This window comes from Artemia franciscana, chromosome 12 (genome assembly GCF_032884065.1).
Source record: "Artemia franciscana chromosome 12, ASM3288406v1, whole genome shotgun sequence".
Lineage (NCBI taxonomy): Eukaryota > Metazoa > Arthropoda > Branchiopoda > Anostraca > Artemiidae > Artemia > Artemia franciscana.
This window is the reverse complement of record NC_088874.1, coordinates 34,589,921-34,608,268: the sequence shown is the minus strand read 5'-3', so window position 1 is coordinate 34,608,268 and position 18,348 is coordinate 34,589,921. Positions and strand designations below refer to the sequence as shown.

Sequence of the window (18,348 nt, the reverse complement as noted above, 5' to 3'; positions counted from 1 at the left end):
TATAGAAGAAGATCAACTGAAGATGGCGGTAAAACAGCAATAATAAAGAAGCGTAACGGTACCACCATCGAAGTAGATATCCAGTGGGTTGTTCCATATTCCCCATTATTATCAAAAACATTTAATGCACACATAAACGTTGAATACTGCAACTCCGTAAAGGCAATCAAATACATAAGTAAATACGTCAACAAAGACAGTGAGTGACATGGCAGTTTTTGTCTTGCAGCCCGAAATCAAAGATTTCGACGAAATCGTACAATATCAGGCTGGAAGATACATAAGCGGTAATGAAGCTGTTTGGCGAATTCTTTCATTTCCGATACATGAACGTAGTACAGCTGTTGTTCACTTAGCGGTACATTTACAGAATGGTCAACGTGTTTATTTCTCGGAAACCAACGTGCAACAAAGAGCCCTGAATCCACCGGATACAAAATTAACAGCTTTTTTTTCGCTTTGCAAAAATGATTCTTTTGCAAAAAAACTGCTGTATACTGAAGTGCCTTCGTATTACACGTGGAATACTAAAAATCAAGTATTTGAACGTCGAAAACAGGGTAAGTCAGTCGACGGCCAACCTACCATCTTCAAAGATACCACGATAGGAAGACTCTACACCGTTCACCCCAATCAACATGAATGCTTCTTTCTACGCCTGCTTTTGGTGAATGTACCCGGTCCGACATCCTTTGAGTATTTAAGAACTGTAAACGGTACTATACATGACACTTACCGTAGTGCATGCCAAGCTCTGAATTTATTGGAGAATGACCAACACTGGGATAACTGCATCAATGACGCGTGCGAAACGTCAACCCCAAGTCAAATTCGTGCATTGTTTGGCATCATTTTAACAACTTGCTCTCCATCAGCTCCTACAGAGTTATGGGAAAAATATAAGTCAAAAATGTCCAAAGATATACTCCACTGAAAACAGTTAGAGACGTCAGATATGACTTTTGATTTTACATCAGAAATTTATAACTACAGTGCATCTTTCCCTTCATCCATCATATGTGATAAGGCTGTACACTCAGCAAGGATTCCGAATGCAAATTTTAAATTTTAATTAATTAAAGTGCACTTTTTGTTGTCAAGTACAGACAGTTGAATTTTATTTCTGGCCCAAATCCATTGGTTTATAATTGCAAGTTCACTTGCATAGGAGTCGAGGCAGATTGTAGGAGGCCCTTGTAGGCTTTGAATTGAACTCTTATTTCCATTCATATTCATTTCTTTGGCGGTAATCAGTTGTAAATATACTGCTGAATTTGTCAACATATTGCTTCCCCCACCGTGAATTATCCTGATAGAACCCCAACAGATTGACCCCAGCTTGAATTAGCATGAGAGGTTGACTCTAGTTCAGCATTGTGGAGTGGGATGCATAAGAGGTAAATTTTCCAGTAGTCAACCCGTAGTCAACCTGCGTGTGTTCCCCAGTGATAACCTCCAACAGGTTTATTCTAGTTCGGCATTGTGGAGGGACATGCATGAATAGAGAGGTGTAGCATAAATGGAAGACAGTAACAACGGCAATCAAAGGGGTAAAATTAACCCTTACTGGGTTGCCCACTTAATTGGACAATCTTTCTTGGCTTTTTTCTACAATTGGCCAAGACTTTGACTTTTCCCACAACTATTCCCTTTTTTCAATTCAATTTGCTTTTTTCGGGCCTCTTTTTTCTTTCTATAATATAAAAATAAGTTTTAATAGATGAAACACTATTTAACTCTATTTTTTTAAATCCTCCTTATATTTCGCTTCCTTGGTATTTATTGGATTTACACATGTCATCATAGAGGTAGAACAGAACGCAAGAATATAATATCTTGAAGATGCCAATTCCTATAAAGTAAGTTTAGATATTAATCAAGCACTAATTCTGCTGAAATCAGTTAGTACAAAAAAAGAAAATAAGAAAAAAATGGAAGGGGGTATGGTGCAAAAGTTACTGAAACTCCTAAAACAGCACGCTGTTTGCAGTCATTTTTTCTAAAAACTTTTACTGTAGATACAAAGCTTAATAATAGGGCTTCATAAAAATTGAGATTGAAAATGAGTTTCCCAATCTCTCAATTAAGCAGATAATTAAGATAATCAAGAAGATATACAAAAAAATCATCAGAACCTCAGAAGGTCATCTTGAAAGATGCAAAATGTGCTTAGAATTCGAGCTGCTCACGCTCAGAATTGTTCAGTCAAATATCAGAAAATCCCACAGGAGGAGTAAGATTTAATTATGGGCCTCTCAAAAGATTATCTTGAAAGGACACAATATACTTTTTTTTTTAAACAATCTAGATAATGAATGTCCGCAACTTTTGGCAGAAAACTATTTCCATAAATCAATAATATTGAGCATTTATTTTGCAGAATGTTACTAATATTATTCAGCACTTCCAGTCTATGCCCTTACCCAATGCCGCTGTGGAGTGCCCAGTTAAGACACTAGTAGCAACAAAACCTTAATTTTTTCAACTCAATGCGAATTTTTTTTTTATAGCACTGCTCAGCCATTAGCTGGGACAACCAGCACACTGGTGTTTCACCATTCGGAAGGCTTCAGCACGATAAATGTATCTGGTGACCCTCGTTCCCCATGACTTTTATCCTCGTGACTATTTCTGATGATCGTGATTGTAAGCATGAAATTCTGGGGATGAGGTGCACAGGGTTCTGAGGAACCCAAAACAGGGAGAATGAGCTCATAAAAAAGCTTGGATTTGCTCTACAGTACAGAATCTATAAATTTCTGCTTCAATTACATTTATAGAAAAAAAACCCTCCTATTCAATTGAGAAGTGAAAGCTTGCACACACAACCAAGATTGTCAAAACTAAATGTATTAAAAAAAAAAAATAAAAAAAAATTCTTTCCAGAATGGTTAAATAACTTTTTCGTTCTCTGGCAGGCTTTAATTTGATTGTTGTTTTCCTCTTGCTGTTTTTTTTTATTAGCACTCAACATAAAGAAAGGATATTAGCCCTTTTCAAAATATGAGCTAATTTTTCTTCTATTATCTTGTTAGTTGTTTCCTATTTTAAAACGATTCATTCATTTATTCAAAAGTATCAGTTTCTTTAATGGGTAAAAACTTTTTAATATTTAATGAGTACCACTTACCTGTTTACCTTGCATCCCATAGAATCCTGCCACCTTATCACTGATTATGTAAACAAAAATGTGTCCCAGGTAATAAGCTAACAGCTAACAAGAGGGACATGGAAACAATGATGTCAATGACAATATCTGGAAAATTTTGACAATTATAATTGAAATTTTGACATTTCTTTAATTCCGAATTGAGTTTTTAATGGCGTTTATTAATTGAAATTTTACATTTTCTTTAATTAAAAATTGCAATATTTAGTGACTACCACTTGCCTGTTTACCTTGCATCCTATAGAATCTTGCCATTACATCACTGATTGTGTAAACACGAACGTGTCCTAGGTGAAGTTTACCAGAAGGATATGGAAACATTGACAATACATACATCTTCTTCTCTTTACTATTAATTTTCCCTGAAGTTTGATGGCATTTATCCTTCCAAGCTTCCTCTATTTGTAGTTTTAGTTCAGCTGTTAGTTTGTCTTCCTAAAAAAAACATAATATTTTTGTTTTAACTGAAATTTTTAATTAGTAATTTTTCCTGAAATTTTTTTCTATTCTAATTCTTCATTAGCAATTTACCTTCCCATGTTTATTTGTGGTTTTAGTTAGATTGTTGGTTTATCTTTTGGCGAATGGAGACAATATTTTAGAATAAAAGGAAAAAATTTGCTGATATGTTTCCATGGAATAGCTGTTCTGCTTCCAAGCTTCCTCTATTAAAATTTTAGTTCAGGAACTTGTCTTCCTGGAAGGCAGAATAATATTTTTTTCTAATGGGGAAGATTATTTGGTAAATTTTCCCTGAAGCTACATGGTATTTACTCTTCTAAGGTTGGTTTATTTGTTGGTCTAGTTCGGCTATTCGTTTGGCTTTGTGGGAGAAGAGATATTATTTTAGAAAAACAGAAAATGATTAGCAGATAATTCTCCCCATATTACATGTCATTTTTCTTTTTATGCTCTACCTATATATAGTTTTAATTAAGAAGAGGGATTATATTGTTTTAGATGAGAAAAAGAATATCTGTTAACATTGTTACTGGATTAGTTAGTGATTTACCTTAAGATTATATGTTATTTTTTCTTCCTTGGTTGCTTTATTTGTAGTTATAACTTTGCAGTTTGTCTGTCATGCTGGAAGAGGGGACAACATTTTAGAAAAAAAAAGACTAACTGATAATTTCCCCTGAAATTTGACGGTATTTCTCCTTTTGTGCTCTCTCTATACTCTGTCCCTGACATCCAAGAGATGCAAGAGATTATAATATTTTAGAATGTGAGAAAAACATTGGTTAGTACATTTGTTTTCACATTAATTAATGCTTCATCCTGTTGTCAGGTGGTATTTTCCCTTCCCTGCTAGTTTTATTTGTTGCTTTAGAGTTTGGCTGTATGCTTGTCTTTCCGGAAGAAGAGGCAATATTTTTCGAAAAGAGAGAAAGACTAGCTTATGATTTGCTCTTAAAACTTGTTGTATACACTTCTAAGCTCACCCCACATCCAGATTTATAAAAGCTGTAACTTAGTCTTCCTGGAATAGGGGATAGTAATTGAAGAAAAAGAGGAAAAGAATGGTTGGTAATTATAACTAGATTAGTTGGTAATTTACCTGAAGTTAGATGGCACGTCTCCTTCGTGCATGCTATATAGCTAGTTTTGGTTCAGGTCTAAGTGTCTCTTTTAAAAGAGGGAATAATATTTAGAAAAACAAGGTTAACTGATAACTTTTAAGAGGCATTCAAAAACCTTAGCTTAAGAGAAACATGTTCTTACATCCTGAATTTGAGGTCCTGGTAGCAATAAACATATACAACATCATGCACAACATTCTATATTCATCCTATCTAATTGACTCTGTATAAAGCTAAGACTTAAATAAGTTTACCCTCTTTTTTTTAAATTTAATTATTCTTCTTTGGTGTAAATTTATGACTAGTAGGAATAGCAACTAGGTATAGAAGCCTAAAGTCCTTAAACTACAAGAAATAAGTGCTGCAACAGGCCTTAATAACCAATTGCCTATTAGGCACAGTGCAATTGGCGAAAACAAATCCATGTCTAGATAAAAAATAAACATGCCCTATTGCATAATTCAAAAGTAACACTGGCAACAAAGTAGGAAGCATATTGTAACCAGTTTGGTCAAAGGAAGAAAAAACAGCCATAATCTGTGCAAACCTATAAGAGAAACTGAGAATATAGCCCACGAAAAATCTCAGTCACTACTGTTAAAGAGTTCATCATGCCTACTTAGCCATGAAAGAAGTATAAAAGAAGATTATATTACTTGGTTTTTATTCAAGACTTGTTCCAGAAGCACTTAATGCTTCATGTATAAGCATAACAAGCAGAATCAAAGTCTAATGTAAAAATGTTGGAGTTTGAGATCATAAGATGACAGGTTTGAAATCTCAAAAAATTGTAGTTGTGAGCCAAAATACCAATCGAAAGACCGATTGGTACTTGTCGGTTATTGGAAACACACCCAAAAAGTGAAGTTAGATTACTCATAATGAATAATAACAAAACATGATGATTGAATAATACTTTAGAAACAAAATTGTGGAAACCCAACCCAACATAACCTAACCCCAACCCCCTAATGTGCAAATATATAGTCCAAATTGTATAAGTCTAATGCATTCTGTCCAAGTCCAATGCATTCTATCATCCATCAATCGTTTTTGTAGCTATTAAACCGGTTTCCTAACATGTAACCTAAGTGCAATTCTTGAATGGGTTTCCAATAACCAACAAGTATCGACTAATCTATACGAGTTTCCATTCCCTGTCTTCAAGATTTATAGTAAAATTGCTGATAGAATGTGCCGTCATTTCGCTAATGCGGGGAAGGATTTGGTCCAAAGTATAGCTATTTCTGAGCATGAAGGTAGTTTTAAGAAATATTTATCGAATACAAGTGATGTTTCAGCATATTTGAAGCCAATCAATGCTTCTGAGCTTTCTGAAACATTGAAAAAATAAAAAAATGGAACTTCAGGCTCTGATTTTGTAACAGTTAAAACTTTAAAGTATATTTACCCTGTTATTTCCGGTCATTTAGTGTATTTATTTAATGAATGTTTAAGGGCTCGAGTGTTTCCAAGTTGTTTTGAAATTGCAAAAGTTATTCCTGTCTATAAAGGTGGAGATAAAAATGTACTAGGAAATTATAGGCCCATTTCTTTACTACCAGTAGTATCCAGATTGTTTGAGAAATTAATAGTTAAAGAATGGTTGAATTTTTGGAGAGTAAGTCATTTTTTAATCCAAATCAATTTGGTTTTTGGAGGAGTTTATCTACTGAGCATGCTGTTTTATTTTTGACAACTTTTGTGAATGATGCGTTGGATAATGTTATGAAAGTCTTTCTTGATATTGTAACAGCTTTTGACTGCGTTGACCATTTTATACTCATTGCGAAATTAGAAAATTACGGTTTTAGAGGACCATTTCTTGAATTACTGTCCTCGTTTTTAAAAGAATGAACTCAGTATGTACAACTAGGAGATAATGTTTCTTCAGTCAGTAGTGTTAAATTTGGAGTACCTCAAGGATCTGTTCTTGGTCACCTGTTATTATTAATTTTTATAAATGATTTATGTAGAGCTTTTAATATGATTTCGTATGATCTTGACATTGGATGTGATGGAGAAAAAGTAATTGTTCCCAGGTTTGCGGATTACACTCATATAACTGTGGCTGCACAAACAGGAAATCAGTTTTTGAGTCGTATTAGTTCTTGTCTGGAGTTTGTACAAAAGTGGATGAAGCATAATAAGTTAAATTTGAATTATAGTAAATCTTGCGTATTTTGTATGGTAGGTGCTCAAATTATTACCCTTGGATAGACAGACTTAATATGGCTGATATTAGTGTTTTAAGAATAAATTGTACAAAATATCTAGGAGTTTTGATTGATGAATGTGTCAGTTTTAGAGAACATATAGATTATATTAGTCTTAAACTCGCTAGGAATGTTGGCATTTTAAGAAAGTTGAAGTATATTTTCCCAAGAGATATTTTAAGAACACTGTATTATTCCTTAATTCATCCTTATCTGCTATATTGTTGTAATGTTTGGGGTAGTACATTTCCTTCTCATCTCTATCATATTCGAGTTTTACAGGATAAAGCGCTTTGAGTGTTATGTGATGTAGGTTTTAAAGACTCGGTACAAAAGAGGTATATAGATTGCAAAATCTTGCCTTTAGCAGGACTTATTACTTTTTATCGAAGCCTCTTTATATATAAATATTTTCAAAATTGTTTACCAATATGTTTTAAAAGTATGTTTGAGTTAGGAAGTGATATTCATACACATTCTACAAGACAGTCCGATATAATTCGTCGTCCACTTGCTATTACCCGTAGATCTCAATTTTCTATTCGGCATCTAGGACCCCATGCGTGGAATTGTTTACCTACAACTTTGAGAAACATGCATAATTTTCTTCGATTTTGGCGGGAATTAAAGCTATTTTGCCTTAACATCTATGGTTTTGATGGTTGAGTGGACCTCAAATGGAGCCAAGATGTTGGTTTTGTTTTGGGCGATACTGGTCAAGTGGTTTTAGTTTCTTTTTGTTTTGTCTTTTTTTGAAATGTAATTCCGTATCGATTGAAATGCAGGGTCATGGAATTTTTTTTCTTCTTCTTTTCTTTTCTTTTTTCTTTACCTTTTCTTTTCTTTTTTATTTTCTTCTTCTTTTTCGTATTGTTTTTATTTGTATGTGTGTTGGGGTTGTAAGCCCAAACAAACTTTACTTCGGGCCATTTGCGGCCACGAGCATTAATATTGTTAATGCTCAGATTTCCTAATGGCAAGAAGTGGAACTTATTTGTTCTGATTGATATATAAAAATGATTTTTTGTATTGTTACCAATATGAATGAAAGACTTTTAAAATAGGAAACACGAATTAATAATTTTTTATTAGCCTACTTATATAGCTACGCCTGCAAGTTTTTTTATATTTTTTTTTATTTTATTTTTTTACAAAGGATATATTTGTTTCCAGGTTTTCTTAGTTACAGTTTCAGCATCAACTTCCAACTTTAGTTACTTTTAACAGTAGTGAGTATGATATATCCTGTTTATTTCTATTCTCAGTTTTAATGTAAACCTTATCCGAAAACCCAGTTATGAGCTAGTAAAGAGGAGGAGGACTTTGATAGCTTCATCAAACAAGCAAGGATAGTTATAAGCAACTGAAAGCCAGAATTTCGATAACTGTTTATGATTAAAACTATTATTCAGTGATTTATCTTCTGATAAATTAACGAGTTCTTCACTTGCATTTGTTGACATACTAGTTTGTAAATGGTCTTGATATAAGCTAAAAATTCAACTCCACAAATGAAACTTTTCATCTCTCCCCAAATAAGAATCATCAAAATTACTTTTGAACAATGATAAATGACTGGAAATTTCAGACTGAGCATTTATCTCAGGCTGCTCTTGGTTTTCAACAATAAAGGTTTCAAGCGTTTCAAAGCAATCATACTTACCATTATCAATGTAACTTTTTTACAGCAAAAGCTCTTTCATGAATGCTCAAATTTTATCATGAACTGCAAACATTTCTGATCTGTTTGAACCGTGCAAATGCAAATTGATTTTGGTTAACATTGATTAAAATTGGCTAAAATTGATTTTGGTTGATTTTGGAAAAATATCTACAAAATAAGTGAGCTTGAGAAAGAATTCGTCATCCTGTAGTTGTGTAATATATTCAATTTTTCTTTCCAAGGGAATTATAACTTCACTATCCAATTCCACTAATTGTGTCAGTACTTTCCCCCTGGATAACCAGCACACTTTTGTACGTGGAAGAAGATATGTGTTGTGGCTACCCATTTCTTTGCACAGTTTTCGAAATAGGCTTACTAGTAAGGTTTCTGTTTTAATATAATTTACATTTTCAGAGCTGTATCAAATACTGTTTTGAAATCATTGAGCAATGCTTTGGAAACCAGTGCTTCTCTATAAAGGCTACAGCGTGTTCGCAAACCACACAGACTCACTTCAAGAGCTCTTGTAACCACACTGTTATTTTCCCACACATAGCCCACGCACTCTTAGTGCAAATAATGACACAGTTTTTCCACTGTAAAACTGTTTCTAACACATAGGAATCAATGCATCAAAAATTACTTAAGCAGTTCCATGACTTATTGGCTTGCAGAACAAGATATCTTTATGCATGTCATTCTGCCATATATAATTCACTAAAACAAGCAGTGGAGATAAGCCTTCCATGTTGGTAGATTCATCTAGTTCTAGAGCACAATATTTACTACCTGTTTTCACCAAGACAGCTAAAGAGGTGGGTCCCAGGATTGGAAATTTTTGTTAGATGGTTTGGAGCCATTCAACTTTGGAACCACTAGACTCTATTAGGATCAATAGACTGTATTAAACAACCATGAATAGAATTTGTTAGAGTAGACCTAATTATCTCAAATTGCAATGCCAGCAAGACAAGGTGGCGATTACCAGTAGATTTCTCACTGGTGTTGTTGTGTCAATTTTAGCTGATGGTTGAGCCCCAATTCAGTTTCAAGTCAATGTTGGCCAAATTTTCGTTGGCCTCAGCTTTGAATGAGTCTTGAGTGGTTGCTTGGATTAATTGGTTTCTCAAATCATTCCACAGTGGCATAATTCTAATAGAAAAAACAAATTTGCAACTTCTTTCTTTGGGACCAGCGTAGCTGGTTCTTTTTTTGCTGTGGTCTCTACTACAGCTAGAGAGAGAAGGAATAATAAATACTTCACTTTCCATTAGCTCAGCAGCTTTTGAGCTGTAATTACGTTGTTCCTCCTTTGTCAATATGTAGGTGCTGTTCATACAGAGTATGACGCATGCTGGAGGTAAGTTTTGTTGCCCTTCTCTGGACAACCTCTAGGACCCTACCATATACTTTGTGCTGTGGAGATACCATAGGCATTCCTAACTTGAAGTAAGGGTATATGATGGCGAAATAACTTTCTTTAACCCACAAAGCTTTGGGTTCACCACAACTTTTTATATTTTAATTCATCCCTAGCTATCTTGGAATAAAAAAAAAAACACTAGAGTTGACAAAAAGGGATTTTTTGTATTGCTAGCAAGTGTGATTTCAGGTTTAAACAGCCACCAAGAATACATCTCTGCTTTCCTACATCAGCACAAATTTCCCCCTTCAATGACACTCATCAACAGGAAAACATTATAGGTACCACACAACACAATTCCAATATTCCCCTTTAAGTGGATAGAAATGTTTGTGTATCACAGAATAAGAAGTACTGTAATTGGCCTTAGTCCCTATGCTATCATCAGCAAAATACTCCGAATTATCTAGAATTCACTCAGGCTCACCCCCCCCTCTAAAAATTCTGCCAAATATTGCAGATATCCTACACCATATACTAATAAGGCACAGTGTTCTGTGCCTAACAATACCAGATTACCAAGGAAGACAAAGTCATCCAGAAAAACTTTACAGCAAAGCAACAATTAAGATCAAAGGACAGCAGATACCTGGTTAATATACGAATGAAAAGATTTCACTGCTGCAACACTAATCCAGGACAAGCAAACATACTTTATTGATGTTCTCTGCATGATCAATAGCTCTGGAGGGACTAAAGTCTAAGGTAAGGCCTCAAGATACAATATAACAGCAGCTGTCTATTCCTACTAACATTAAAAGATTGAAATGAGTCAATAGCAACACTAGACCCCCATCCAATAGTGTTGATGATTTGGCATTTGCTTGTTCCTCTTGAGGTCCTTTTTGGCTAATACTAATAACAACAACAGAAGAAACATGTCCCTAATAATAAAAAAAAATACAACAGTGATATGGTCAGCTCTATCTCCACATTCTGTAGAAGCAGAAATGAACTGTATAGACTAGTACCCAAAGACTTCAATCAAAAGAGAAGAAATAAGAGAAATTCAAGAACAGGACCTACAAAATGTAAAAAAGTTTAAAACAGCTCTTTAAACTTTAAATAATGATGAGAAGATGTCTACTATGTGGTGGACGACACAACCTTGAAGAATGTTCCCAATCAAAGATAGTAAAGGAAGAGTAGGAACTTGAGTGCCCAAATTGCAATGGAAAGCATCCTGCTAACTCCAAGGAGTGTCCAATACTCAGGGAAAAGAAAACTATTGTTACTTACGCATTCAACAATTATGTCCCCATGAGGACTACTAATCAGGTCTTGAAGAAAGGACTTTGAAGTCATACAGAACACATCCCCATGGTACACACATACTTGTTCCCCCACTGACTCCTAATCAACCTTCAGTCAAAGAACTCAACATGAAGTACATGGCCATGTTTGAAGGTGTTACAAATCAAATCTCTGACCTAACTCAGGTAATATAACATGGGAAGAACAGAAGAAAGGAAAAGCTTTAGCTGCTGTACTCAGTTGCTTGACTGAACTAGGAGAGCTGAACTTGACCCTAAACCATAGAAAGATTGTCCCTAAAAACTTGATCAGCCTAGGTAGGGGGCACTCTAACCAGGCTAAAGACTGTTAGTTGTTCCACCTGCTAGCCCTGTACATAGTGTAAATAGTGGTAAAGTAAATAGTAATAAACTAACGAGTATTGAAGAAATTTCTAATTTGTCCTTCAATTCCTTCTCAAATGAAAGCCCAAATCCAACCGACAATAATAAATCCTGTAGCAGTTTCTTCTCCATTGAAGATGAGCTGGTCCAAAATATCTACCACTACCAAAAGGAAGTATCCGACAGAAAAAGGAAGCAAGTACTTCAAGATTTTTCTGCTCTAATCGCAAACGTAGACCAACTTCCAAAGAAAATCAATCAGCTAAAATCTATGATTTATGTAAATAGCTATGATGTTATACTCCTTACTGAGGTCTGTCCTAAGAACTCAAGAAACCAGCTCCTAGACTCACACGTTAATCTACAAGGCTACCAAACTATATCCAATCTGTCATCCATGTCATTGCTGCCATGGAAAACTTGGAAACACCATGGAAACACACATCCACATTCCAGTGGATGCCCTTATGCCAAAACTATATTCTTTGATAATTCAGTTCCAGAGAGTAAAAACCCTCCCACTGTTAGAATTGGCTGTGTGTAAAGAAGCCCATCATCACCTTCACCCAAGTGAACAGATGCAAAGCTAACTGACCTCATTCAGAAGATTGCAGACCTGCTGAGCATCATCTGGTAAAACCAATTCCCCTATGTCACCTCTGGTACTGTGAATCCAATGGTAGATATGATTCATGATGTTTGCCTCCACCAAATTGTCGACCAACCAATCTGTTTCATGAGTGGGCAGCTTCCAAGCCTTCTAGACCTAATATTTCTTAAGAGACCAGAATCCCTTCTTCATACTAAATACATACCACAAGTCAGGAAAAGTGACCATGTAGCAATACAAATAAAAACAACATTCCTCAAAGTAACTAACAGCTACATAAAAAGGACCTTCATAGACTATGAAAAGATTATTATCAAAGATTAAAAGATTAAAGATATATGAGATCTATTGAGAATAGACCTCCACAACATCTCCTGGAATGAAGTCCTAATCAGTTCCTTAGAACAACAATGTCAATGCTTCAAAGGAATACTGCTAAGCAAAGCTGAACAGTACATTTTGTGCAAGCTCATTCCAAAACCACAGACACCACTGACAATGATGAATGATATTAAGAAGGAAATCAGCAGAAAAAAAAAGAAAATGGAAGAATTACAAAAAACATTCATCCCCAGAAAACAAAGAAAAATTCTCAAAGAGCAGGAACAAACTTAAAAATTTGACACACAATTTGTATACAAGCTTTGAATCTAAGCTTGCAGATAAAGGTAAGACAAACCCAAAGAAATTCTGGCACAATGTTTCTAGCCAAGACCATAATAGACGTGATATCAGGAAACTGGTTACAGAGGAAGGTAAAGAGATAACTGACATCAAAAAGCTTGTAAACTCACTAAATCAACAATTTGTTTCTGTTTTTACTGCTGAACCCAATGGTCCTTTACCTCCTTCACCAGAATACATTGTAAAAACTCCAATGGATAGCACCACTCTATCCCTCACAGAGGTCCTCAGACGTTTACAGATGTTAGATACTAACAATTCGCCAGGACCAGATAACCTACATCCCAGGCTATTAAAAGAAACTGCAGCAATCATAGCAGAACCACTTAGGAAAATTTTTCAGAAATCACTTACTTGTACCAAGCTGCCTGCAGACTGGAAAATAGCCAACATTACACCGTTTTTATAGAAAGGTAACTGTTCAAAGCCTGAAAATTATTGGCCTATTAGCCTGACCTCAGTCGTTGTCCAAATACTCAAGCACACAGTCAATGATTCAATCCTCAAGTATTTGGCCACCAACAAGCTCTTGTCACCCAAGCAGCATGGCTTCCAGTCAGGGAAATTAATTGAAACAAACCTTTTGGAATCATACAAGGAAATCAAGGATCTAATTGACCATGGACATCCAGTTGACCCACTGTTGCTGGACTTTGCCAAGGCATTTGACAAGTTTCCTCACAGTTGACTGCACTCCAAAATATTCACTGTTGGCATCAATCAGGCTGTTGTAGATTGGCTAATGAAATTTCTTACAAATTGCAAGCAGAAAGTTTGCTTATTTGCTACAGATGGCCAACCAACTTACTCTGACAAGGCCAAAGTAATGAACAGAGTACCACAGGTACTGTACTGGATCCAAATCTCTTTCTGATTTACATCAATGACATATTTAACCATACAAACAATGGCATGCACCTGTTCACTGATGAGGCAAAACTGTTTGGTATTGCATACCCCCAAAGCATCCAGAATGACATAGATGAGCTACAAGATTGGACCCAAGAATGGCTTCTCCAATTCAACACAGGCAAATGCTCTGTATTGCACTTTGGACCTAATAGCCCAATGGCTAACTATACAATCTATAACCCTACCACAAAAGTAAGAGAGCAATTACAGAGCAGAGCAGAAGAAAGGGATCTTGGTTTCATCATTGATGATAAGTTTAAATTTCATAGCAATGTTCAGCATATTGTTTCCTGTGCAAGTTCTAGTCTTGGATTACTAAAATGGACTATCAATAGCAGACAGGGATCTATATTTATAAAACTATATAAAGCTCTTGTCAGACCCCATCTTGATTTTGACATGTGTCTTGCTGGTCCTTCTTATTGACAAGATGTGAGGCTCATCAAAAATGTACAGAGATGAGCAACAAAATTAGTAAGAAGTCTTACATCAACCTTATATGAGGACCACCTCAGGTACCTCAAACTACCCACTTTAGTTTACAGATGCCTGTGCAGCAATATGATGCTTACTTACAAGCTGCAGAATGAAAAGTCAGCTATTTTTGGCAGCAATCTCAGTTCCAGCCAGCATAATATGAGAGGACACTCCAAGAAGCTACCATAGTCAAGCTCCCAATTAAGAACTCACCAATCATTCTTTTTGAGAAGAGTCATAAACCACTGGAATGAACTGAAAGATTCAATCTAGTCCTTCAAAAACCAACTTGACAAGAAGTAGGAGAAGAAGCAGTAGAGATTTGCCTGGCAGTCATCAACCCAAGAGCACTACAGGTCTGGAAGAACTTACAGCTATCAGATGGATTAAGGTGAGGTGATAACATTTATTTGTGAACTGCTTTCTAAGTTAGCACCAATACATTTTCGAAATGCAGTCTGTAGCCTGAATAACTCAGTTGAAAACCTCAATAGAGAAGGTTCAAGCCTTCCCACAATGTCAGCAGTTACCAGCAGTATTTGCAAAGCAGAAAGCAAATGTAAAGGAAAGGAGTCTTTACCTACCCCAGAATGTGCTATAACTAGACTACAGAGACCTAGGTTAGCCCCTTCTCAGACAAATGACCAGTTATCTCCCAATTATTTTTCCTTGAATCTGACCTGGGCCTTTTTTTTAGATTTGTCCTATTTGTTTATATTTTGATTTAAGCAACAAATTACAAGTTATTTGTATTATTTATTATAATTGAGCTGTATAAGCATTACAATTGCTGTTTGAAAAAGTAAATTGCACCATTTTGGTTCCTGTTTATAAATACTGGCAGTTGTTGCTGGTGAATAGCCCCTCATAAATAGCAAGATAAGTGGTAGATTGTTCTATATTATTTTAATTTTGCAGGCCATGATGCCCCCTCCCATATTATTTTATTTTAGAGTTATTCCATTTACTATTTTATTTTATTATTCTGATTTTATCTGATTAACTTTCTATTTCTGGAAGTAGGTGACAGGTTATACTGAAAAAATGTACTATTTATTTTAATTGTTCTATGACAAAGAAAAGTTGCATTATTTCGATTTCTGATTTTCAATTCAGGCAGTTGCTGCAAGTGAATAACCCTCTACCAATAGCAAGTTAAGTGATAAATGATCTAGTTCAGTGAATATTGACTAAAGCAACACCCAAGTAAGCAAGTGATTACAGAAGGCACAGAAAAACCAAGCAAAACTAACACATATGAACTATTGATACAACACATAAAACCTGAAACAACAACAACACCTAAATTCCTCTGTAAATAATGAACATAATGTTGGTATTGTTATAGATAATAAATTAAAATTCCGTAAGCTAAATTCACTAAGAAGTCTGTTGCTGGTAGTAGTGCCCCTAAAATGGTACCTTGTGAGCAGCAACTCTCTTATGCTGCACAACTAGCAAAAGTAAAACTCTTTACACTTGTATACTGGAGGACAAAACATGATGCTATTACAGACTGCAAACTAATTAAAGTCAACATTCTCCCAGCATTGTTTCTTCTTTTTGGTCCTAATTTAAGAACCAGGGGTATCAGATGAAACTTGTAAAGCAGAAGCCAGTAGAGCTAATTCATGAAAATGTAGCATTTGGGAGGGGGCCATTTTTTTCTCTAATGAAAATATAAAAAAGCATGCTGTTTTCAAAGTAAAAACTATGCTGTTTTCAAAGTAAAAACTAAAAAAAAAGTATTTGTTAAATCTAGAGGGACACAAAATTGAAGGGGGGAGGGGTTCTTATACTACCTTCTCCAATAATGAGAGGAGACATGATAATATGATTAATAGAAACATCTTGCATACCAAAAAGTAAGAATTTCTTGGTTTTAGTGTTTTCTTTTAGTTTACATTTATGGTCATTTATTTTTCCTTTTTTTGTTTTAAGTTCTTTTTCTTGATTTTGTCTCTTTTTAGCTTTCCCCTGAATTCTTGGCCAGAGAACCCTGCAGGGGGTGGAATATTTGATGTTTTTGTTGTATTAATAAATATTAATAATAATGGTAAAATTCAAGTTTATTAGCTTTTTCTTATCTCACAAAGTTGTTCAACTAGATGACTGAAACTCTCAGGAATGTGTCCATAGCCTTAATGATCTCACAGGAAGATGTCTTAAAGTATCTACCTCTAGTCTTTCTCCCTCTTGAGTGAACTAAGCTTTGATGACCCTTAAACCTTACAAAATACATTTCCTTACAAAATGGGTCACAAGAAAAATGTTTTGGGCCTTAAACCTTTGCTCAATCCCAATTTGTAGGGTTTTAGAGATCTGTAAAATCTATTTCTTAAATTTAAAGAAATATTCTTTATAAGGCTTAAAATTTGACTGATATAATACCAATTGTGTTTTAAGAAATTAATGCCAATGAAAAAGAGATTGAAAGCTGAAATGATATTTGTCAAAACTCAGATATGATAAATAGGCTAAAGATATGTCATATATACAGTCTTCTGAATCCTAGTTTCACAAGCATAAGCATAATATCACTAAAAAACAACATCACAGCAAAATTGGCATCATTTTGAAGGGTTTCTAGCTCTTTTTTGAAAATTCCCTAAAAATAGTTTTAAAAATAACAATTTACTATTAAGATTATTGGAAAATTAATTACCATTCCTGAGTCTGCAACAAAAGGCAATTTTTCTCCCTAGCCAATATTTTTAGAAACATTTTTTAAACTTATGAGCCCTTTCAGGGTTCAAAATGTAGGCTAATTTACACCAGATCAAATTACTGCATTACAAAAGAGCCTTAAATAGGCATCAAGTGATATATTCACTTTTCTCCAAGCTAAATTAGGTCTATTCTATAAACTGCAAATTTACATCCAAGATAGAAAGAAACCCATAAATTAGCCTAGGGTTTTACAATTAAAATAATATTAAGCAAGAGTACAATAACATTTTGTTAAAAATATACACGATTCTATAGCTGACACAGGGACAAAGTGAACTCTAGTAAACTACTCTAGCCTAGGCTATTCCTTTATTAAGCTATGTCCATGTTGGCTATAATAGGCGTATCAGTTCATTTCCAGATGCGTGCACCTTTTTGTACATATATCCCAAGCAATATTTGACCATTAAGGGTGGGTTAAAGTTTGTTGGTATGTCTTATGGAATAATAGGCTAGCCTAGGCTACAAGTAGGCTATTTCAGAATTCTTAACATTTCCTTCTCAAAAGCAGGAACACAGCATTAATAGCCATGAATTTCACAAAAATATAGTGTTTTTACCCATTGTCCTTGCTGTGCATATACATAGCGAAGCTGCTTGACATAGAAAGACTTTTTTCTTAATACTGTCAAAAAAGTCAACATTTCACACTTGATTTGAATAATTTGCTAATTCATAAAATTAGATAGCGCTATTGAAAAGATAAATAAAAGTTGTTGCATAAAATTCGTGATTGACCAGATCAGATTCGCGATTTAAGATAAGAATTTTTAAAGTAGAAAACATAGAAGCTTGGAACAGTAATTTTCCTCTCTGTAGCAGAAATATGAGAAAAAAGTCTTAATTCTAGTAGAGAACATTTGGAAATAGATTAGAGTTGTTGCAAACTTTTTAAATTAATTTTTCGCAATTTTGTTTTCCACTTAAGAAACATAATTGGGTCTCTAAAATCATGATTCATAAAAATTTATTTTTCTTATCGACAGATATGATTATGGTGTGGTTCTAACAAGAAAACCAAAGTAAAAGTTAGCAAATTGCAAATTTTTTATGACGATTTCATACTGGCTAAGTCCAAGAGTGCCAAAAACTGTAATGAGCTCTCAAAATTTTTGCGCAAAATGGGCCTATCATAGTGGTCCACATTCCCACTCTATAATATAAGCTACTTAAAAATTTTTCTTCAGTTCTTACTTTATAATATGTAAAAAAAAGACTTGTTTTTACCGCATTTTGAAAGG

At 34.7% G+C, this 18,348-nt stretch overlaps 1 protein-coding gene across 4 annotated transcripts in view; it reads right to left on the bottom strand.

Moving 5' to 3' along the window:
• LOC136034027 (probable leucine--tRNA ligase, mitochondrial) overlaps positions 1-17,769 on the bottom strand; it is a 63,378-nt gene extending 45,609 nt beyond the window's left edge. For all 4 annotated transcript variants that reach the window (XM_065715084.1, XM_065715086.1, XM_065715087.1 and 1 more), the window contains exons 1-2: positions 17,668-17,769; positions 3,392-3,604 (exon numbers count right to left, since the gene is read on the bottom strand). In XM_065715084.1, the coding sequence (XP_065571156.1) occupies positions 3,392-3,604; positions 17,668-17,751 (297 nt within the window). In that variant the 5' untranslated portion in view covers positions 17,752-17,769. The remainder of the gene's footprint in view (positions 1-3,391; positions 3,605-17,667) is intronic.
• Positions 17,770-18,348: the final 579 nt, after the last annotated feature.